This window comes from Ammospiza caudacuta, chromosome 3 (assembly GCF_027887145.1).
Source record: "Ammospiza caudacuta isolate bAmmCau1 chromosome 3, bAmmCau1.pri, whole genome shotgun sequence".
Classification (NCBI taxonomy): Eukaryota; Metazoa; Chordata; class Aves; order Passeriformes; family Passerellidae; genus Ammospiza; species Ammospiza caudacuta.
This window is the reverse complement of record NC_080595.1, coordinates 97811707-97834566: the sequence shown is the minus strand read 5'-3', so window position 1 is coordinate 97834566 and position 22860 is coordinate 97811707. Positions and strand designations below refer to the sequence as shown.

The following is a 22860-nucleotide window of genomic DNA, read 5'->3' as shown; positions in this document are numbered from 1 at the left end:
TTGGATTGTAGATGACAGCAGGTGGAGCATAGATATACATTCCTCTCTGCTACCCCAGCAATGAAGTGGTGCCAAGGGCCCTGGGGCACGTCAGACCCAAAGGATGTCTTCCAGAGCCCCCACCTGAACTCTACACTCCCAGAAAGAGCCAGATCAACTCTGTACTCAGCAACTGTTAATGTTTCACTCCCTGTTCCTGGGGGAACCCGAATCAAAAGGAACTGGAAAGAAAAGCTTTAAAAAAAGAGAAGGAAGTCAGAAAGCAGAACACAGGATGCAGTAGGTAGGGAAGGAGAGGCTGAAGAATGCATTTGAAAACAAGACTCGGATAGGATGTGGGAGTAAGAGAATAGTAGGAACCAGCGGCAGAGAGAAAAACAAACAAACATTGCAGCCAACCTTGCTGGGTCACAGATTATTCTCAAAAGAAAAGTCTCTTTAGTTGTGGCAGCTCTTTGGAAAGGACTGAAAAGGCATGCTGGTGGATGCCTCATTATTGGTCAAGTTAGAATGTCAAAAGGTAAAAAAAGACCCACTGTCACTCACAAAGCACGCACTTTTCACACTGAAGAAGGAACTTTATTAGCATGCAATATATTCCCTGGCTGCTCTGCCTCAGTGCTTCATGCAAATGTTTCAGCCAAGAACTCTTCCTCATCTCCCCCAGGCTACATTTTTCAAGGAATAGTATGTATCCTTCCACAAAAATAACTGTTTGCCATGGCAGAATAGTGAAGTCGAACCTGGTGGTGCTCTAAATGACACATCTTCCAAAGTCATAAACATAGGAGAATGTTTCCAGCCTCCCTTGTCCCACAGGAAAATTTTAAGGTGACCCCTATAAATTAAAAAACCCCAGAAAACCGCTTAAAAAAATTGACATCCAAATGCCTAAAGATGGTTAGAAAACTGTCTTTGATTTGTAATTCCTAGACCTGCACATGTGATTTTCACCCAGCAATTGCTCCAGGCAGTGCACACCAGCCAGGCTGCGTAGCAGAGTGCAAAATAATGCACTGACTATACGTTGTTCCATGTGATTACCTGAGAGTCTACTGGGGAATACTGCCGAGAAAGCCACTGAAAAAAATTGCAAATACCTGTTAAACTAAGACAAGAAAATGTCAGTCATAAGGCTGAGCAAGAGAAGAAAGCATGTTAGCCCTGTCACTGCCTTGCAGGAGTGCTAGTAGTGGGGAATAACCAGCTTGGCCCCTCTGGGAAAATAAAGCAACATTCAGCACTTCATTCTGCTCCAGCTTTAGCACAGGGAAACTACATGTCTTAGATATGACAAGACAACTTTCAGAGAAGATACTTATCAATACTTCTGTTTTTCATGTCTGTGGGAACTGCTTCTAAAATCTGGGTCTGTGGGGGAGTTGGAAGGCAGCACACAAATATATGTGTTAATTGCCAAAGTAATTGGAAAATCTACACCTTTTCAGTGTTACTTCTAGAGACTAAAATAAAGCTGAGTTTAAGCTTGCTCCTGCTTCTCCATCTTTGTACAACTTTCATACCTCAGTGGTTAAACCGGAATTTCAGCAGGACTGCAAGGTGAGGTTGTCCCCTCTTGACCCTCACAGCACATTTGCTGCTATCAGGCTTTTCATCTGACTGCTGCTGCTAATGTGCTAAGCAACACCGATCTACATGGGCTCCTGTGCAACACTAAAAGCCCTTAGATTCCCAGCACCTGGTCTTCAATGTGTTAGCCAGAGCAACTGCATGCTGGATTGTCAAGAGGTTGAAAGCACCTGCATTCAGGATCAAAATGAAAACAAACAAAACCTTTAGTACTGAAACATTAGATACAGCCAAAACACTGACAATCAAACAATTTGATACCCCCCAGCCTGCATATGGTGTCTTGGCTTGTGTTTTTTTAGAAACAGAAATGAGAAATGTTTGGATACAACTGGATAACCTGCCTCCATCACTGAGTCTCAGGGGTTTGGCTGAATGTCCCCAGAATGAAGCACACAGATGTGATCCAGCTCCCTGCCCTCGTTACCACAGGTGCCATGGCAAAGCCTGCAGCCCGAGTCCGTCCCTGAATACACAACCTGAACACACAGCCATTGCTGCCATGGGGGTCCTGGGGGTCTCTCCCTCTCCTTACCATCTGTCCTCCCCACAGTATTGAGGAACAGGCCCAGTACTCAAGGCAGGCCCATTACCCCTTGCAGTACTGTCTGAATAAGCAGCAAACCCTGCAAACCCTCAGGTATGATGACCGTGTGCAACTGTTCACTGCCTCAGTTACAAACAAGCACCCCAGATGCTGCTCTATAAAGAAAGATGCCTGACTGGCACGGGCAGGATGCTGGAGTCCAGAAGCTGCTGCTGCAAGCTGACATGGTCCTGCTGCACAGGGAGCTGCCTCTCTTGGATCCCCACCAGCCTCAGCTGTTCACAGCCACACCATGCACTGCTGGAGCAGCAGGAGAGCTCTGTTGGCAGCCGTGCTGGAGAGGCAGGAGCCTGAAAACTTTCAGCAACCAATCTCGGTTGCAGAGAAAGCGGACACTGGACTGGAGGAAGACCAACTATGGAATTAGTTTTAACAACTCTCATGAATGGTGTGCTGGAAGTAGCTGGCAAGGAAGATGTAGGAGAGGATGGACAATAACCAGGCTCTCCCTCTCCTCTTGCCTTTAGGTTTGGTGCTGAAGTGTTTCACTGCACAGTCTCTGCTTCCCCTTCCCTCCTCCAAGCTATGAATTGATCAGCAAGCTATGAATCGAAGCACAGTGGGATGCTGACAGCTACAACTCTATCCCTCCAGTGATGTGCCTTCATTTCTTTAGTCATGGCTCCTCTCAAAAAAAACCATCCACTTCCAAGTGTTTAAAACAGAGCATGCAAAAGCAAATAGCCCCCCAAACATTTATTGAAAATCATACCAGAGTGTGTATCTCCCTTTCTGTTTGTACTTCCAGCAAGATGAGATAACATCACAGGTACTCAGACAACCTTTTCCACCTCTAGCACAGAAATAGGCACTCAGCTACACAAGGAAATCCTGGGAAAGCATGGCAAGCCAGATGATGCCCTGAAAGGCCATAAGCTGCTCCCATGGTTTGCATGCACATCAACATTACAGCACCATAGTTCACCTGTGTTGGCCTGTTTTAGCCCCCTGCTCTGCAAACAAACAAAGCCAAGCTTCCCAAGGTGTCTCCCAGTGTTTAATTAAGCACTCAAAGGAGGGGCTAATGTAGAGGGAAATCTGGAGAAGTGGAGAGCTATTTCTCCTGCTATCAAAACTGGCAACAGGAGGAACAGCAGTTAGAAGAAAGAGGATGGAAAGGAGTCAAGCAGGTAAGGTCTCTAGGGGACCTTATTAACTGAGTTCACACACAGCCTGGAGACCCACAGAGTTTCTCACTGCTGCTCTAGCACAAAGCCATGTGACTTCCCTCTCCTGCAGTACCTTACTTTGCCATTTACATTCCAAAAGTCTGTTGCTATGGGGTGTAATGACTTCTATCCCATTTCACGGGTGGCCAGTAAGTGGGAGTTAAGGCAAATACATTAATGAGGACTTGGTCACTCTAAGGATCAGATGACTGAGGGCTGATGAAGGCTTCTTCCTCCTGAGGGGCCAACAGCATTTCTCTGCCACTCACAGCAATCCCAAAGGAATTTCCACTGGGAAAGCAAAAGTCTTTGCAAACTCATCTTTCCACTTCAAACCCAAAGTTTGCTACTGTACATGCAGAGTTAGAGAGACTGGACAACTTCCTAGTGGTAGCTAGAAAGCTGCTGCCCATTAAGTGATGCAAGAGTCTGTAATCCCAGGACAATGAAAACCAGCAAGAGGTGGTTTAACTCAATAAAGGAGTTCCCTTTTTTTTTTTCCCCCTGTTTAATGTACAACAGCTGATTTTTGAAGATTATTTGTACAGCCACTGGGAAATCCTCCACATGTCAGGACTATTTCCCAGTGCTTCCGTGTTTGGGGCCAGGCTGAGATACACAAAAGGCTGAATTTTGCTAGTTCTGAGTACTTACAACTTGAGCTGAAGTCAAAGAGAGCCAAAAGGTGGTTAGGCTCTCTAGGAAACAAAACAATCGGGCCCAAGACTTAAATTAGGTGATGAGGTCACACTTTCAAATCATCAGCCTCACTACTTCCCATGCATCCATCTCAACTGGGAGAAGAAATATGTAAACGAGATCAGATCCCATGACAAGAAAAAGAATAAAGCACATCTGTATTACTTTTCTCCTTACTATCCATTACATTTTAAAGGTAAGGAATGAGAAAAATGTTTGAATGACCTTACTACAGAACTTTCCAACTTCTTGTTCAGTTTATTACAGGGTCAACTCTGAAAACAAACACAAGCTTGTTTTAAAAAGTTCTAGTAAAACTAAAGACAATTTTTTGTGGCTACCTAATGTACAAACTCAAAGTGTAAAAAAGTGCATGCTCTTCACTGCTGAAGAACTAAATTAACTTTGGAAAGTGATTGTATCAAACTATGTAACAAAAACATTAATATTCTTGCTGCTCCTAATCTACATGATAGTTTCTAAAATACACTGAAAGTAAAGGAAATGTTTTCTTCCCTAATTAGGAGGACACATTGCTTGTAATCTACAACAATTTATCTTCTGTTTCTAACACTGATTTTGTAAAAAATTAAATCCAGTTTGCTGAAATAGTTCATTTGTGTTGAAAGCGTCTTACTCCCGCTGAGCAGTGACTGAAGGCAGTATTTTAGAATACGAACACTCACTAAATTCAGTGTCCCCCCACCCTTCCAGGACACTGGTCACATAAGAAAAACACTAAAGATCTTTAAGAACAAAACCCGACCGACATCCTTTCAGACTACATAACAGTATCGTCCACATTCATTCCGGAGGTTAGAGGAGGGAAAAGGGGGTGCACAGAAAGCAGGCACGCAGTACCAGAGAGCGAAGGCGAAGCAGCATTCAGCTGAGGGATGAGAATTGCCAAACCTGTCTCCGGGCTGCGGTTATCCTTCCCTGACCCCTCGGTGCGCGCTTCGGGAGGGGGAACCGCACAGCACAGCCCCACCAGGTGCACCTTCCAAGGCTGCAGCCCAACGCTACATCAGCCCCGGCCGCTCGGCGCTGTCCTGCTCCGTCCGGAGCCGGGGCCGCCGCGCATCCCGGCGGGCCCGCTGCCCGCACACCCCGCTCCAGCCCCGCTGCCCGCACACCCCGCTCCAGCCCCGCTCCAGCCCCGCTGCCCGCACACCCCGCTCCAGCCCCGCTCCAGCCCCGCTGCCCGCACACCCCGCTCCAGCCCCGCTCCAGCCCCGCTGCCCGCACACCCCGCTCCAGCCCCGCTCCAGCCCCGCTGCCCGCACACCCCGCTCCAGCCCCGCTCCAGCCCCGCTCCGTCCCGCCCGCGCCTACGCCACTGCCCGGTGCGCTCAGCGAGCCAGCCAATGGCGCACGCACTCGGCAATTAGCGGCGCTCAAATTAAAAAAACAATTTAAAAAATCAAAAATAAGAAAAAAATAATTCTCTTACCTTATAGCTAGACCTACTTTTTTCTTTCTTTTTTTGGTTTTTTTTTTTAAGCAACCAGAGCGACAGCCCGGGGGGGCGATGCGGGGCCCGGCTCCGCGGCGCCGCTGCCAGGTGAGGCTGCGCCCGGGGCGGGCGGGGCTGGAGCCGCCGGGCCGGGGCAGCACCGGGGCAGCAGCGGCTCCCCTCCGCCGCCCCTCGCCCGGGGTCTGTTACTGACAGCCCCCCCGGGCTTTCTGTAGCTACAGTTCATAAGTGAACGATTAAGAAATAATAATTTGATCGCAGAGAGCCCCTGGGAGTTGGTTTTGCTTAAGGGGACTGGGATGCACGGAGCGCTGCTGCTTCCCAGTCCCAGCTGCCGATTCATTCCGCTGGCTCAACAAAAGTTCCTGTTGCTTTCCTCTTGTCTTGCCGGTGTTTGAAGTGGCAGTACTACTGCTGGTACGCGCTGGCTGATCTTAAGATCGGCTGATAAAGGCATGAATACATGAAGAAAATCCCCTGGGGATTTAGTATACGGGCGTGTTTGTTTTTGAAAATCCATGCATAGTAGCAAGCCTAACCAAGTCTGGTGAGGTCTGAAAAACACCATTCTGCTAGCTCCCTGCTTTAAAGAAGTCCTAAACTAGCCCTTTTGTTCCCAAAACAACATAAAAGAAGTTGAGGATTCCTTCTGTTTCCCTTGTGATTCCCTGTATTGCTCACAGTCACTTTTTCAGATTTTGGGAGGAGATCTAGGAAGGGCTCCCTTTCCCTTTCCCTTTCCCTTTCCCTTTCCCTTTCCCTTTCCCTTTCCCTTTCCCTTTCCCTTTCCCTTTCCCTTTTCCTTATGCCTTTGCTTTCCTCCCTTTGTCATTCACTTTCCACTTTTCTTAGAAAGCTTTCAATAGCCAAAAGCACTGAAAGTATAGAATTTCAAATATTATTATCCACTAAAAATGGATGTGAGTTTACATTTTTGAGAAACTGTCTAATTTAATGATCTTTCATTATTTTTCCTAAGGACCCTCATTCAGCACGTAGACTGGACAGAGCTCATTTGAAAAGCAGGTGCTTAGAGACTGGATTTATGCTTTTTATTCAAGATTTTATTGTTATTTACCTCACCCTCTTCAGACTCTGCTGAGAACAGAATTATTAATTTCTGGGTGGGAGATATAAGTAGAAAAGGACCAAGGTTTTGCTTGGGACACCTGCTCTGGGGTACATTGGGTGTGGGTTTCAGAGTGCAGCAGGATGGGTGGTGCATGCAGATCACAATCCCTGTGATTTTGCCTGTTCCCAGGAGTGGATGCTCCAGACTCCTGCACATCTGAGATCCAATATGCTCCCAAAAATGAGAACCATTCTTAGAGTGAAAAACATTCACAATCCATGTAAATTAGCTTCACATGACTACTAGCACCATGTAGGAACGCAACAGTAAAGTCACATTTTCCAGGGAAATCTAAACAAGTCTTAAGCATTCTCTCTGATTTCACATTCCTTTACCTCATTTACTAAATACTTTCCAAAAGATGAATCTGGGGTGCTATAGAGAGATTGTTGCTTCCTGTGTGCAAAGCTGATGCATCTTGGTATGTTTTTTTTCCAGTGTCAGAGGAAAGGTTTCTGTACAAAATGTGTTTGTGCAATTACAAATGATCACATGCATTGAGCAGACCAATGATCTGCTTACTCTATTTACTGTGTCCCTTGCAATCCCATTGTTTGGTAGAGCTAAACATTCTTTTAAAAGAGGAAATTGCATACGCAATGGCAAACACTAAGATACTGACCATTGAAATGTAATGATGTGCCATTATATGGGCACTTTAATAGTTCATCCGAAGAGCTTAGATCCTTTGCATAAAAGTCTGCACTCTAAGTTAACAAAATAATTTATAGCAATAGCAGGGTGTCAGCCTCGAGGCAGTTTGATACTAGAAAGGCGTGGAGCACTTTGCAAGCAAGTTTCAGAACTATCTGCTGACAGATGGGTTTGGCTGTGATCAGCAGCCAGGAGCAGGGCTGTGCTCCACCAGCACTGCTGGCTCGGCAGGGGAATCTCTGCTCACACACCCCGGCTCATCCCAGCTGGCTCTGGGCTTGGAGCTCATTGCACAGCTCGTGCCAGTCCCACTGCACCCCTGCTGAGTCCCAGGTGCTCCTCACCTCTGCACTCCATTGCTAACCCCCACCTCTCCCAGATCAACAGCCCTTCTCTGGTGTCTGCTCTGGCTGTCCCTTTGTCTGGGTTGCCACGCTTGGGCCAGGCTGGCACTGCAAGTGACACATCTTCCTTCATATGTGTTTCCACGGTCCCAGCTCTGAGCACAAAGGTCAGGGATGTCAAGAGGATGTCAGAGAAAGTGCAGTGTAGTAATAGTGAACCTACTCACCTGCACTGGTTAAGTCTGTACCACCATGAGATTTCACAATGAAAGTATTCTCCCATCACCATTTCAACTACTCTGGGTACCACCACTACACTGGTACCAGACCTACAGGGGATATCAGGTAGGATGTCACAGCTAAGGCCAAGCAGGCCTTTAATATCTACAGCTTTTCTTTTACTGCTGAGAAATCACATTATGTGTCTATATAAAAATAGAAAGGTACTTCATATGCTGTTATTTCTCAAGAGTACCTCAACTTTAGGTGACTTCAAAGGCTGGGAAAATTTAACTTGCTCATGAATTTTTTTGTTCACACATTCATTGGGATGAAGTAGTTCAAGAAATGCATTCCTGAGTAAAGCAGCACTTGCAACATTGTGAGAGCAGATAAGAAAAACAAGAAATAAAAGCAGCAGAGGGAATAGATAGGAATCCCAAATTTCAACTCATCTTGAAAATCAGAAATGATACTCTGCATCTAGCATGATTGCCTACTACAGAGAAGAGTAACTGGGAATCAAAAGATGGAATTGGAAATAAATTAAAATTGAATGATGTGCAAATACACTACACATTTCTTTGATAAGCTGCTCTTTTTAAAAATTTTCTAACTATGCACAGCAATAGATTCCTCTTGTGGATCTTAGAGACTTGTAACAAACTATTGCCTGATTATAAAATTCTCTGTAAACAGAGTTTTGTAACCTTCCCAGCAGACTGTCCCTGCTCTCAGTTGTCTCTTTACCTTCACTGCAGAAACACATGGAACATTTATAGTGAAGGCAGAGAGCTTGTAACTCTCTCCAAGTTCTCAAACTACAAAAAGTCCAAAAATTACTGTTTGGGCAAAGCAAAGTTTTTCCTAAATTTGTCTTTACTTACATACATGAAAAGGTACACTGTGTGCTTGCCAGACTTTTTTATTTTTTGTTCACAAAAGCTTCAAAGCAGTGAAAATCTTCCATCGCTATTTTGTTTTTCTTTTTTTTCCCTTCTTTTGCTTAAGTCAAACTCATTTGGTAAGTCAGACCTGACCTCCATTTCTGCTTACAGTTGTCTGCTCTGAGTGCAACAGATATAAATTGATTGAGTGACATCTTGACAGAACAAGAAAATTTTAATATTTAGGGAGGGAAGAGGCTGATTTTAATTTGCTGCTGAAGATATAATGAGCAAGGTGATCCATTGGGCCTTTTGGAGAAGAGAAATAAAGAAGATGAATGCAGTAAATTCTTGAAACATGACTTTGTAGGAGAAGCCTGAGAAAAATACTTCAAGTTGGACTCTGTGCTGTATCTCAGGCAATACACTTTATATGGCATACGTCATGCACATTAAAAAACTTCATTTGGTGAGCTGCCCTGACAACTGGCCTTGTTCACCTTTGTTCTTATTTAAAACAGGTTGTTGCATGCAGCTGTTAAAGAAACTGTGTGCACACACACGTTTGCACACAGGCTTTTTTATTACCCCTCAGATCTTTCAGAATAAGTCATGCTGCCTAGGTTTTAAATTATTTTTCTGTTTATTGCAGCATGAAAATCACCCTACGTTGGGATCTGCTGCCTTTTGTCAAAGCATGATTCAAAAGTTTGACAAAAGCATTTCTGGCTTTTTTTTTTTTTCCTGTTGCACTCTATCCCCTTTCATTTGGTTTTCTGCTTTCTTAGCACTTGTGTGTAACCTCTTGATAGCTGGAAAGCTCAGCATCTCCAATACTGCTGGGATTATTTTAAGTAAAAGTGATTACAGCTGAAGCAAGACGTGCCTGTGTCATGATTATTGCTTCATAGTATGATTTGGTCATATTTTGGGAATAAGCACCAGGAGTCTCATAGAAGCCTCTTGTGGCCCTTCAACAAGAGGGAAGCCAAGGGGAAAGGTGTCCTGGAGCTTAGACAAGCACACTTGGCAGGATGCCCCTTGCTGCCCTCTGTACCCACCATGGTGAGTGCTGGCTGCTTCACCTCCATCAGAGCCCCTCACCAACGCTGTCTGCCTGCTCTGGGCTCCACCCTTGTTCTTCCAAGCTACTTGCTTTTGAGGTGCTAGGTGTTCATGGGGAAAATTAGGTGGAAGAGTGAGCTCAAGTCTTTAAAAGCAGGGAGAACCATGCTTATTTTTAGTTTACCCAGAGAGAATTAATCTTTTGGGAGTGTCTTGGCCTCTTTTGCTCCAGCTGGGTCTAGGATGTGAAATTAATCCTGACTGATTTTCTTCTTTCTGTTGCTTTTGTTTTGTTGGCCTACACCTGTCTCTTTGCTATTCCTCTTTTTTTACAATCCAGGTCCATCAGTTCAGTTCTTGCCCCATTGCTCTCACTCCTGCTGATCTTTCCTGGACATTCTTTTCCTTTCTGTTTCTTCCCACTGACCCTTCCTTCAAGCAAGGTAACCCAGTAACTTGATGGGGTTGAAAGGCACCTGGGTGCTACACCTAAAACTAAAGGTTGTCTGCCTCACTGCTCCACATTTGAAACACCACTAGAATATAGTATTTGACAGAGTGAGTAAAACTAGTGAGAACGGAAAATGAGAGAAAACAGAATCCAAAGAATTCCTGATTCATTTTCACATCAAATCATACAAGTGATAGTGTGTCTGCAGTCACCACAAGAGGGTCACCAACATTGGAAAGTGTGCCAGAAAAAAGAAAAGAGTGACAAAATTTAAAAACTGGATTTAGGAAATAGCATCATTGATATTGTCATCGTTTTTGCATGCAATTGCATGCACTGGGCTGGTCAAGCATGGAGAAGCTCACACAGCTGTACAACAGCAATGCAGCTTGAAAGCAAGTGTCTGTTCAAGTGGAGTCAATATAAAAACTCATCTCTGTCAGTGCAGGGTCTTTTTCAGAAATACTGCCTTTGTGTGCACTTGTCCATATCATATTCAGCCACCTTGGTCACAGTGACCTAAGAATAATACAATCCACACCTATAAAAGCAGAGAAAATAATCTAATGAAGATTCCTTCTTGAATTTTAAATTACTTCCTTGTGAGTGGCATATTATCAATGATTTAGCAAATAATGGATCCTCAGAAAAATTTTCAAATGCTGTAAAAGAGCAGCCAGCAGCTGCTTTTATGATCTAGAGAGGGACCAATAGATTTTAACAACATCAGCATAGAGTAATCCTGGCTGTCATACCACATCCTAATATGCCATGTGCCAGCTCTCAGTCTGAAAGGCTGGGAAGGTATTTCCATTATTTTTGATGCCAGGACCCTCAGCTCTTGCCCTGAACACAAAAGTCCACAGACATTCCACCACATCCATCCCACAGCCCCACCTTTGCTACTGCTTTTTGCCTGTGTACTGGAGGTGCAGCATAAATGGGCACTTCTCTCCTCAAAAAACAACAAAAATAAAACCAAACCAAACCAAACAAAACAAACAAACAAAAAAGCACCAAAAAAACAAACCCACCACAATTGTGAAAAAACACTAAAGAAACCCCCTACACTTAAACAAAGGTTTTTGATTATCACATAGCTATTTACTACAGCTCATGCAATTCTAAGGTTTGCTGATTGCATTAGATTTGTGTCTGTTGAGAGACAATTGGAGAAGAGTCTGTCCTCACAGCTCCCCTCTCCAGCCAATGCACAGGGCCTAGACTCACCCAAGGTTCGAGCCTGCTATTTTAACCTTTTACTTCTAGTTACTTAGAGCAGAATTCAAAAAAGACTCCCATAAATATCTGGAATGCAATCAATGAAGAATTTTAAAAGGAAAATATAAAGAAAACAAACAAAAAACCCAAAAAGTCCCCATTCAAACCCAAACCAAAAATACAGAACCACTGCACATATAAATACGAATGGTCACAGGCATCTGATTTTTGAGCAGATCTGTATTTTGGTTGCCCAGATTTGCTGTTGCACATCCTTGGTAGTCCTGTCATCTTGCCTGAACTGAGCATCATTCTTCACTTGAAATTATTTGGGCTATTTATATTATGAAATACATGTCTTTAAAAGCCAGGGCTTTGTTCTGAGGACAAGAGAGACACAGGCTGATGACAGCTCTTGCACAAGAACAGAACCTGTCAGTGCTTCCATTCAAAGAAACTCTCACTTACTAGCCCCTGTGCATCCCTTGCCACAAAAACAGCATGTGTGGTTTTATTTCTCCCCTCAGTCTGAAATACTTTTAGTTTGCACTACCCCTTTGCAAGATCATATCCTGGCTGTAGCCTGTTGAGTATTTGAACAGCTTAAAAAAAGGACAGGGAAAACTCAGGTTCTGAGATGGAGAGCAAGCAAGGAAAACTGGGCCAGTTTCATACAGTAAGTGGGAATTGGAAGGTGCTGTGCTTGCCTTGGTATTCAAATTTCTTTCTTCCATGTCTGTATTGATCTCTGAATAACTGCAGGACTTAAACAATCTGGCCTTGTTGCTCTCTACTCAGTTATTTAGTCATTAGCTGTTGACTTCCACTGGGCATCCTCACTTAAAAATCACTATTATTTTTTAAAATCTTCTATTGACATAAGTGCAGATGATGCCTCATGCACAAGGAGGCAAAAGCTTACAGCCTTCTTGGTGGAATCAATAGGCAATACTGACCAAAAAGAAGGCAAAACCTAAAAGGCGTAATTTGGCTGTGGAAATTATGTAAAAAAATATAGGAATTAAAACTATTGCTATTATCATTGCTGTTGTTATAATTATTATTGTTATTATTGTTATTATTACTATTATGCTTTATTGTTGTTGTTGTTGTTACAATTGCTATGATGAACCAAAATGCATATATAAGTTATATAAAAATATTATTTTATAGGAAATATGTATTGCTGACAAGTTAATTTTCTGGATTGCAGACTCCCATGCAGAAGCTGTAATTGCACCCAACAAACTGCTGTACGTAACACATTTATATGTGCATGTATAGACTTCTACAGGTACAAGCACACACACATTTCGGAATTCCTACTCTGATTCTATTAATCCCATTAATCAAGAAGAGCTCTACTGACTTCAAAGGAGTCGCAGCAGTGCCAGCTTTGTGCTCATAAAATCCAGCATCAGGATTAATTATTTCCTAAGACCTGAAGAAGAGGGATGCAGAAAGCTTGGGTGAGCTAATGGTGGGCACGGGGCAATGGTGCCCGTCGCTGACAGCGAGTTGGAGCAGCAGCGCTGGTGCTGTCAGCTGGGGACACGAGGCTGTGACAGCAGGACAGGCTCTCCTCTATTGCAGGATGAGCTGTGCCCGTGTCACATGAGCTGTTCTCCAGACTGCCTCTCACTGTGACAGACACTGCTCTGCCCCTGCTGCTTTTGGAAACCACGGCTGTGTCCCAGGCAGTAATTTTCAAAATGGAAAAATGTTGACAGCTATGCATCATTTTAAAACGAGTTAAGTCATCTAGAAAAAGCCTCACATTTAAATGATGAAAGAGAATACATCTATCCCCTTCTGGTTCCTCTGAAAATTAAATTTTTAAATGGAATTGTACAGGAACTTTCATTCTATGATATATGTACTTATCACCAAGAGATACTTTTTCAGCTATGACATAATTGCTATCATCAGAAAAACATTTCTGTCATTCTGCTATAATTTAGCGTCATTTTCTGCTCATTTCTTTATCTTCCCTCATTAAGGCATTACATGTTACTATTAATCATTCCCTAACATAAGCGACTGCATAACAAAGCTGTGTAATTGAATTTTCAGTTTCAGAGCTTAACCAAAAATTTAAAAATATATTTAAGAAAGCTTATTTTTTTTCTCTCATTCAAGTGAAAAAGTGTTTCATGTGGATTTCAGTGAAACATTTGTTTGTTTCAGATCAGTAATTTCATTTCCATTTTTGTCATTTTAAGAAAAGCAAGGGATAGAAGGGACTGTATCTTGGCCCAATTCACCAAACCAACACATGAAAAATCCTCCATTTTTCAGAAGATCAAGTGATCTGCCTGGACCAGTGAATTCCTCTATCTGGGAAATTTGAATACTCAGGCCCTGACCTACAAGAAAATTTTCATCTCTTTGGTGAAAAGAACCCAAAATTATATAAGTGACTTGTAAAAATATAACAATTTTTCCCAGGAAAAATGGGAACAGCCACCCCAAGGAACCAGTGATGTGGCCAGGAAGGCCTCCTCTGAGAGGTGGATTCAGGTCCCAACAAGTTGACAGAAGGATTAAAAGTCTATCATGGTCCAGGTGAGTGGCATAATCACAGGGTTATTTGATATGGTTTTTTGACTAGCTGGTCTTGTGAATTAGGTCACCAGATTTTCTTTGTTGACATTAATAATAGTCTTACACCCATAATGGTATGTCTTAATGAGTTTTTAAAAAGTTAGTTGAAATACTAACTATGGCAACACAATATTATAGTCAGGCACCTACTCAAGTACCTTACAAATATGTGATGAATTACACATTTTGCATTTCTCTGCTCTCACATTTGCACGGGCCTTGGCAAATATCATGGGAATGCTTTGTCTGGATATTTGCATCTCCTGGATTTTTTATTTCTGCCTTAAGAATTCTTCACATGCAAGCCTTAAATAGAAATGAAAACTGAAATGATGCAAATATAAAACTCAGTATTTCTAATCTCCACTGCTGCTGGAGATGCTGCAGGAATGAGAAGTGAGAAGAGATGCACGACTTAGCACCCTGTTGGGGAAAGAAGATGGAGAAAGCATTACATCTGTTTAGGGTTAGGAAAGTTCCATATAGGCTCACTGATTCAGAATAACCTCCCATCACCAAGTCAGATGATGTCCCGAGGTTCTTGATACAACTGATGGAAGTTATCAGACCATACAGAACAGGTCTTGGATATTAGTAGGCCATTAGGGCAGTAGGTCATATACTTCACTAATTAGCCTGTGCACAGGATCTCTGCACAGGTAAACTTGCATTCAAACATAAAGCAAATATCCAACGTGTTCAAGCTCAAGAGCCTGTTATATATTTATGCTTTTAAATAAGTGGTATCTATTTAAATTTTTTAGAAATTCACCGAAACCTGGCATTTCAATGGAAACCTGTTTCTAATCTCTCTGAATGAGGAAGCAATTTTCCCTACATGACCCTGATTCAATTCTTGTTTTCTCTGCCTAAAAAATGACAACTTAAAAAGATGGCCTCAGTAGAGCTGCGAGCTGATATTTATTTCAGTAGTATAATAACTCTGAAACATGCCAAAGGCCTCCTAAATGTTCAAATTGTTACCTATTGCACCCTGGACAGAGTTTGAGTTCGTGAGTAGATTTTGAATGAAGTAATTTTTTCCCCCTGTCTGACCCTGGGAGCATTTGAATTGATGATTTTAGCAAGCAAACTTGCTAGGAATAATGAAGTACATATAGTTTTGTATAATAATTCTCTCTCAAGGGCTGTGAAGCTGATGCCTACTTAGAAAAAATTTTGGAAAAGTAGCTGAAACAACACATGATGCCATTTTATATAATCCCAGAAGTGACTGAAAGACTGGACACTTTTGAGGACTATCCAAGTGTAAAGAGATGGATTTGGATTAGTCCCAGCTCACATTGTGTAAGAATTGCAATACTTTCATATTGTTTCTCCACAGTCAGATGTAACTGTTTGTTCTCTCATTTTCAAATTACCTTTGGAACCATTTTGTTGGAAGCTGGGACCAGATTCATTAGTTAAAACATAAACTTTTAGTCATCTCTGCCTTGCAGTCAGCTAGAGCTGTAAAACAGGACCTGCAAAATGGACTGCCTTCAGATTTATTTAACTGTGCAGAAATTGTATTTGTCATTGCCAGGTTTTTTAATTCATTTCTTTTCATGGACTATCCCAGAATTTCTGATCTGTGACCCTGTGAATATATTATATTGACAGAAAATAACCAGCTTTTTCAAACCATACTGATAGCATGCCAGCCTGAAAAGAACAAAAATGCACTGCTGCCCTTGTCTTCTACATTATAATATTAAAAGTTTGTAGACGCACTTACTGAAAAGCAGACAGAGTGACTCGGTGCTCTAGTAAGGCCAGTAATGTGCAGTAAAATGAGTAACTGCTGTAGGCAATGATGAAGTCCCTTTGGGATGGCTTTTCCTTTTTTTTGGTCTCAATTTGGGAACCAGGACATAGAAAAAATCTCCATATGAGAAAAAAATCCAGAGTACAAATATGGCTAAACACTCTTGTGGGGGGGGAAGAAGATAGCAAAAATATTTCTGTAAAGTAACTTTATTTCCAGACTTACGAGGAATCACCAATAGATTACACTTACACAGGCCAAAATCTGTGTTACATGTTTGGATCCTTTACCTCACCCCAATACTTCTGTATGGGCCTATTCGTACCACAGAATTTGGCTTTATGGTGATAAATCACAGAAATGTATTAGTCCTGAACACTTCATATTTTTGGCTTGATTGCTCTCTAAACAAGTAAATTACTGATGGATACTCTGGATACTCTGCCCTGCTGTCTTCCTGCCAGCTCCTTTATTTTACAGTCTTCATAAAAATCGAGGGAAAACACAAACTGGAAAGGCAACACACTCAAAATCTCCAACCTGTATCACACTCCAGCCTTTACACTTGCTTGGATCCATGAAATGCAGGGAAGCAGAAAGGCGGGCACTTCCCAGTGAAAGGCTTGGTGCTGCCGTCTCGTGGGAAAAGGGAGAAGGGAAGCCTTGGTACTAAAAGCAGAAATGCAAAAAGGGGAGGAAAGGGAGTTTGTAAACTTGTTAACATCAACACTTCCATTTTTGTTTCAAGGGGGCTGTGTGCTTTATTGCTCACAGATCAGTTTCCTTTGCAGGTGATGTGGGCCCAGAATTACATCACCAGCAGAGCAGCCAAGAGCATCTCGGTGCCAGCATGACTGAAGTCCAGAGGAATGTATTATCACAGACCTCCGAGGGCCTTGCCAGTGCATTCCTTGCTGGGGGTGCTGCAGTGGGGAAGGCAAAGAGGAGACAATTTTACGTGAAGACTGAAAGGGAACTTTGTGGGGGAAAGAGCTGGGGTCACAGTCTTGCTGTCTCCTCTAGGCAGATCTAATTATGGTCATGTACTTCAAAAAGAGGGTTTAACTAAAACCAGATTTAGCAGGGCAATGCTTAGGAAGCACAGACTGAATCCTCAGCCTTGCCTTTGAGGAAAATGTGAAATGCTTCAGTGCACTGAGAACACTCACAGTGCTTGTAAAGAATAATTTGAAGCACTGAGGAAAGCAAGAACCAATATTAAATCCTCATCACTTCAGTGAATACAATAAAGTATTCAGCCTTACAATAAAATATATCTGTCCTTTAGCACAGACAATGTGAGATACTGGGTGCACATTTCCTGATCACCATGTGGTGGGGTGACAGAGTCTCAGCAGGCTCAGGGATCGTGCTGGAAATGATAAAATGACTCACAAAGCAGTCACATGGATGGATCCCCATAACAGAGCTCCAACAGAGCCTTTCTGCCACATCACACCCTCTGTTTGGCAACCCACTTCTCATCCATATAAAGAAATTACCTGCTCCTTCCTTTTTCAGGCTTTCAGGCTATTTCTTCTATCCATCCTGGATGGCAGGACTGGCTCAGTGGTCTTCACCTTAAGCCTCTTTCTGAACCTTTAAAATCAATGGGAGCTTTGCAGTGCTTTTAACAGGAGCAAAATGTGCTGTCAACCAACAGGATTAAAAGAAGGGCACAAGAAAAAATTTTCGGAGATTAGCACCTCTAAAAATGTCAGCATTTAAAACCTCATCTCCTAGGTCAATCAAAACATCAAAGAAATGCTGAGATTGCAAAGATCTCTACCCATTTCCACCAGAAAAAAAAAAAAAAGCCCTGCTGATCAAATGAAAAAGTTCATATTTAATAAGCTAAAGATTTCCCCCAACCCTGCCCCCAGGTCCCTAAAGGGAAGGCAGGAGGGCTGGGACTAGGCAGCACAGAGAACAGCCAAGTACCATTTCATGTTAAGCCTGCTTTATACAAGAATTTTTGGGGTCATGAAGTACCAATAGCTGGTTTAGCTGTGCCCAGCTTAGCCCAAAGTCACGCCACCAGCTCCCTCCCCAAAGCACAGCTGAAGTTCATGAGGGTGCCTGTGCTGGGAAGACATTTTATCCCTGGGGCTGCTGATGCCTGCTCTGCTGCTCTCCAAGTGCCCCCTGCAAGCCACAGCACCAATGCAGTTCTGACCAGACCCTTCATTCTCCACCTCTCAGACCAGAGACTCCTTACACCACCATCTTTCATCCAAGTCTTTGAGGGGGCCTGGGGGCCTTCAGCTCTTCCCCATATTCCTCAGCCTCCTCAGGAGGCTCCAGGAAGATGTCTGTTCTGCATTCCCCCGAGTCAGAGATACCCAAGCACAGCTTGATGTTAGAGAAACAGGAGCTGAGGTGGGCAAGCATTGAAAGGGGAAATTTGATGGCACAGAAAAATAGAAAATACTCTGCATAACTTTCAAACATCATTAGATACTATTACAGCATACTATAGGGAAATTTGCAAAATGCTTCAGCCACCATGTCTGTAGAAGCACCCTCCACTAAAAGTACCAGATTTCTTTCATGGCCACCTGGCAAATGGTCATCACTACTCTTTTCCTGTAACATGCAAACCTTTGCCACAATCTTTCTTCAGGTCAGTTGCACTTGGTCTTGCAGAGCCAACAGCAAAAGTGAGGCCATTCAGCCTTCTCCATTTACCCCCACATCCCCAGCTGTCTACATTTTGAATATCCCAGTGCACAATTTTCTCTTTTTCATATTTTTCACGCATCATTATTTTTGAGAAATCATGTTTTCCTGTTACTTCCTTCCTGTATGAGGCTGGCCTAATAATTAGTCACTCATAGGAACTGTTTGCTTTCGTAGCATGTTGTTGTAGATGGATTAGAGATAATGTATGAAAGCGCATGTAAAAAAATGTTCCAAAGTAAATACATTAACAGAGTGTTAGACATACGTTAGAACTGAGGCATATTTCTTTCTTAAAGAATCCCCTTTTTGCTTTGTTCAAACTTTCACAAGACAGCAAAAGCAGATGTGGCTTGCAAAAGTTGATGTAGACAACAATGGTTTGGGAAGATGGATAAAATGCTGTGAGGAAAGAAACTGCTGAAATTACTTAGAGCCAGTGTAGAAATTATTACTTCTCTCATTGTAGCAGACTGCTGGGAGATGGCCATCCTGCAGCACTGTTCTTCCTCTGGCTCACCCTGTCTCATTAACATTATAACTGCGAGGGCAGCAGAGTGGCTGACGGGCAAAGTTCAATTCTGTGTCCCTTTTTGTTTTCATGGAGACTACAAGTCTGCTCAGCTCTTAATAAAATAACCCTCAAAGTACCACAGTAAAATGAATTATATGTATAGTGGAGCTTATAAAACAAGAATGCCTTTGCAGGACCTTAAAAATGCCTTTGGGCAGGTCAGTTCTCTGTCCCAATATGTAGACAGAGTATGAGATTTTTGTATGCTTTAATCTGTTGCAACTTAATTTTTCCACTTCAAACTTTCTTTTTGACAAAATCTATTGCCACTTTGGGGCTTTCCTAAGAAGTCATCCTATCACCCTCTCTTTCACTGTGAATATAGCCCTCAAACAATACTACTTCTAGTTTTTAATATCTACAAAGACGTGGGTGCAGCCTCAGTTTCATGTGCAGTCAGAAAACAAAGGTAAGAAATTGAGATTGTTTAAGACTTTATGCTTAACAAGTAAGCCCATCCTGATTTTGCCAGTCTGCTCTGCAAGTGGTCTGAGAGGAGGAACCTGAAGAGGGAGGTACATGCATCTTGGTTTTCTATGTTTAGCTGCATGTCATGTTCTCTCTGCTTGGCCACTACTATCTTGAAACAAATTAGTGTCATAGACAGACAAAGTGGAATAAATAGCAAACATCAGATTTCTAGTGCTACTCAACATAAATCAAAAGGGCTTCAGCACTGCAATTATTGCCCTGCAGCCACCTGTACAGAGGCACTGATGAATAAAGCCAGTGGATTTAGTTGCTCTTAAAGATCTGCTTTCAAGAGAAATTCAAATTCAAATTCAAATTTTCCTTTTCTTATTGCTGTTTCTCCAAAAATTGTAGAATGTAGAAAACTTGAAGTTTGAGAGAGCAGGAAGGGTAAGAGAAAATGACCACAGATTTGGGACATGGTATCTTAGTGGCAAGACATAAAGCTCTTGAATCACTTCATTAAAGGAAGTCAATTCAACCCAGGTCATAATAGTAGACTATTTAGTGGCTTTCACACATTGAGAGGGAATAATAAGAAGGCAACAATTGTCAAATTAATGTGTATATTAAAATATAAGGACAAATGTAAATAGTATTTTAATACCACTTTTGTGTCCACACATTTTATGTGTCTACACATACATGGATATTCAGTATCAAGACAAAATGTCTTCTATGAGAATCAGATGTGAAGTTGCTCCTTACTTGAAAATACAACATCTTTTATTCTTAAAGCATATTTATTTTTACATTTTTTCCTTTTCTATTGTGAGAATCAATTTCCTAAGATGCGGAAGCATTTTTGTTCTTTAAAGTTTGCCAATCAACCCAAGAAAGTAAAGACAGAATAAAACCAAAACCTATTAAACCAGGAAATACGGTCACTGTAGCTCATGTGCCACCTACTCAAAGTTGGCACTGAACTGAGTTCAGGAAATACACTAAACAGTTTTGCTCCTGGCTTTTTGCAAATGTCTGCCACAAGCCTGTGGTTTCCTCAAAAGCATTTCTTCTTTGAACTTGCCTTAAGTATTTTTCTTAGAGCTGTTTTTAAGAAAAAAAAAAAAAAAAGAAAAAAGAAAAACCCAACAAAAAAACCATCATGGATTGATTTCAAGCAGTTTGGTATAAGCACAAAAATTTCATATTGACAAACTGAGGCTGTTACTGGTGCTCAGTCTTCAGCTAAGGTAAGTGATATCTTTCTTTTCTTAGAGACACAGAGAACAAATTACTCATCCAACAAGCAGGATAAACACTCAGAAAAAAGAAATTTGGGGTGTATGGGACTGTGAGATAACCACTGCAGATAGTCCATCACAGGCTGGGCACATTTTATGAGCATGATAATATTTTCTTCCAGATAACTTGCCTGAGGCATGTGTCTTCAAACTATGAAAAAGAATGCAGATGGTTTGTGACTTTGCAAGCCTAAAAGCAAAGGGCATGGCAGAGTCCCACCACTGGTGTGCCAGTATCCTCATGTGTGTTGTGGTTTTCCTTACCCTGCCCTCCTGCTGTGACAACAGTGCTCTGTCCCTCACAAACTCAGCACTTAGCTAAGCAAGCCATTCCCAAACTTAGCCAACACAAATAACATCTGATCAAAAGCTACCTGGAGGTGAACCCAAAATGGCCATGACTAATTCAAAACAAATTTGTTTCTTAAGTCAAGCTCACACTGCAGGAACATTCAGCGGTATTCCTCCAGCTCCAGACTTGCACAGTAACGTGTGTACAAATGACAGGAGTGGACCAACATTTACAGATGTTTTACACAAAAGTTCAGTGTCATTTAAACACAGAAATTCCTGGCTATGTCACCGCTGAAGGGACAAGCACTGGGGTTGGTCTTTCACTCACCTCTCCCGCTCCTGTTCCAAGAGGTTGGTGAAGTCATCGCTCTTGTTCATGTAATCTGTGTGTTTGTGTTTCTCATTCTCCAGCTCGTAGACGGTGCGACGATGGCACTTCTCTGCCAGCAGGAGCTGCTCCAGCATGCGCCGGTACGTCTCCTTCTGCTTTTCTTCAAGTCTGTCCAGCTGGATTGGAGGAAGGGAGAACAGACTGTTTTAAAGGTCTCCTTGCTTACTTCATCTGATTTATTGACCAACAATGTTGTGTTTGGTAAATGCAAGTCCCGTAATTATATGTCTTGGGTTTTACATGAAGCAGTGACTAGAAATAAGAATAACTGCCCTGTGAAAGTAATGATTTATTTGGATGACATATCAGCAATAAACATTTGCACAGTTTTCAGATGCACAAAGGACAGAATTTCACTCAGCTTTAGGGTAACAAATAATATTGTTGCAGTGCTGTATTTCCCCTGTGGTGAGGTGCTGTGCACGCTTTCTTCATTTCACTGGGAAAAAGCTGTAACTCAGAACTCAGAGCCTGGGAGCCTGAATTCACACACCTGTGTGGGACTGGACACGTGCATGAAGAGCATAAAGTGTAATTTGAAGGCTGAAATTTCAGTTACACATCTTTAACACACCTGTAACTCTGCTCAGATAAAAGACCCAAATTATTTAGATTCTGTCCAGATGCAGTTTTACATTACCAAATGCAATTAAATATAAGCCTTAGGAATTTCCCCTCAGCCTGTTTTTTGACAGAAATTCTCTTTATTTATTCACAACCTTTTACCCTCCTTGTCCTCTGCATTTTTTATTAATTTAATATGCCAACTATTATTCAAACAAACAGGAAAAAAAAAACAAACAGGAAGGTGTGTCTACAAACTTGCCAGAGCACTCCAAATCCATCAAGGCTATTCATGTTGCTCCTTTTGCTATTTCTTGGGTGCAGATGGCCAACTCCAGCCTCCTCCCTGCCAAAGCAGCCCTCAGCCCATTCCCAACCCTTGCCCTGTGAGAATTTCATCTTCCTCAGCCCCAGCTGCCCTGGGCTGCTGTTGTTTCACATCATATCTCGGTAAACTGAGGGAAATAAGAGAGCAGGAGGACCATGGCAGTTTGGTCTCCAGAAGCTGACCATAGCAGTCAAAGTGAAAAAATCATTGCATTTTATTAAAGAGCCAGGTTGGATTCAGCTTTTTAGAGTAGATTTTTGCACTTAGCTTTTCTACTTTATTTCAATGTAAGCCTTGTGAATCTGCACATGACAAAAGTTTTACATTGAGGTTCCTGTCAAATTTTCAGCTTCTTTGAAAAAAAGCCTTGCTAAACTCTTTTAATCTTGTTTGAGAGGATTTTATGCATGCTCTCACATACTATGGTT

At 42.3% G+C, this 22860-nt stretch overlaps 1 protein-coding gene across 7 annotated transcripts in view; it reads right to left on the bottom strand.

The window, feature by feature from the left end:
* FILIP1 (filamin A interacting protein 1) overlaps positions 1-22860 on the bottom strand; it is a 106561-nt gene that overhangs the window by 23617 nt on the left and 60084 nt on the right. For 4 of the 7 annotated variants that reach the window (XM_058800897.1, XM_058800898.1, XM_058800899.1 and 1 more), the window contains exon 4: positions 21478-21656. In XM_058800897.1, the coding sequence (XP_058656880.1) occupies positions 21478-21656 (179 nt within the window). Of the gene's footprint in view, positions 1-4977; positions 5158-5518; positions 5765-17389; positions 17538-21477; positions 21657-22860 lie in introns of those variants that run through there. The other 3 variants (XM_058800903.1, XM_058800902.1, XM_058800901.1) reach the window with 3 other exon arrangements.